This window comes from Galeopterus variegatus, unplaced genomic scaffold (assembly GCF_000696425.1).
Source record: "Galeopterus variegatus unplaced genomic scaffold, G_variegatus-3.0.2 Scaffold3649, whole genome shotgun sequence".
Lineage (NCBI taxonomy): Eukaryota > Metazoa > Chordata > Mammalia > Dermoptera > Cynocephalidae > Galeopterus > Galeopterus variegatus.
In genome coordinates, this window is record NW_007729760.1 from 59,771 (window position 1) to 60,899 (window position 1,129).

The window sequence follows — 1,129 nt, forward strand, 5'->3', positions numbered from 1 at the left end:
TTTTTTTGTAATAAAGACAAATACTCTGTTTGGCCCTTGATACTTTGAATTGGGCTTTACTCCCTTTTGTATACCTAACAAAACTATATAGCATCAAAATTGAAACTACTATAGATGAGAAAGCCAGTTGCTGCTTTCATGGGTGCTTTCTTCCAGCTTGGCTTGTATTTGTGCAATCACACTTCACATGGATTTTTGTCCTCCTGAACACTGTTTATATTTTTAATATATTTTTTATATGCTGCAAACCATCTTTCCAGGGTTACCCTACTATAGCGCTCTGAGAAAGCAGTACTTTATTTAGACAGTCATTGTAAATTATCTTCCATTCCAGACCCTTCTGGACTGGAATCGATGTCTAGAAAGGCTTCTTTATTGGTGAATGTTGAGCTGAGAGTTATACTCTGTCGAGGCTTCACAGGTGCAAGTTCATCTAATTTAATATTTTCATTTCTGACCAGAATTGTCTTATCCATGTTTTCTTCGCTGTGCCTTGCAACAACAGCATCAAATACATCTAATTTTGGTGGCAAGCTGCCACTTTCAAATAGGTATTTGGCTAGATACGAGACACAGATGTTGGCTAAGAATGAGGTAACCATGGCAAGCGTCTTAAACGGGAATCTCTGGTTATAGATCCCGCTCTTGTCAGAGTAATAGCCGGGGTAGAAGATCAAGGGCTGCAGGTACAGGTACGGCTCCCCTCCCGTTATTCTCAGGAAAAGGCCAGAAACGTAACCTGCCACAGCCCCGTACGTGTTGGTTCCCTTGATGAAGAGCACACAGAGCAGCTGCGGGAAGATGATGATGTAGACGAGGTCGGAGCTGAGGTACCAGAGCCCGTACACGGTCTTCGTGAGCAGGGCCATGGCTGTTGCAGACGCTCCAAACACAAACACCGTGATCCGCATGACCCAGACGATCTCCTTGTCTGACGCCTGCAAGGAATCGCCACAGTGTCAGCTTTGCACACAATGTACTGGCTCATTTAGGCAAAGAGTGAGGTCCATTTCTGTGCTTTAAACTGATCTGAAGAGTTCCCCTGGTTCACACGACTTGAGCTGTGAGCGAACCCAACTTAAACTGCAACACTCGAAGCAGACAATCCAGCTGCTCTCCCGGGTGGACC

At 44.7% G+C, this 1,129-nt stretch overlaps 1 protein-coding gene across 1 annotated transcript in view; it reads right to left on the reverse strand.

Moving 5' to 3' along the window:
• Nucleotides 1-8: 8 nt before the first annotated feature.
• The window catches only part of SLC5A7 (solute carrier family 5 (sodium/choline cotransporter), member 7), a 26,557-nt gene continuing 25,436 nt past the window's right edge, over nucleotides 9-1,129 (reverse strand). Inside the window, exon 8 of the mRNA XM_008585629.1 lies at nucleotides 9-938. Within this exon, the coding sequence (XP_008583851.1) occupies nucleotides 309-938 (630 nt within the window). The 3' untranslated portion in view covers nucleotides 9-308. The remainder of the gene's footprint in view (nucleotides 939-1,129) is intronic.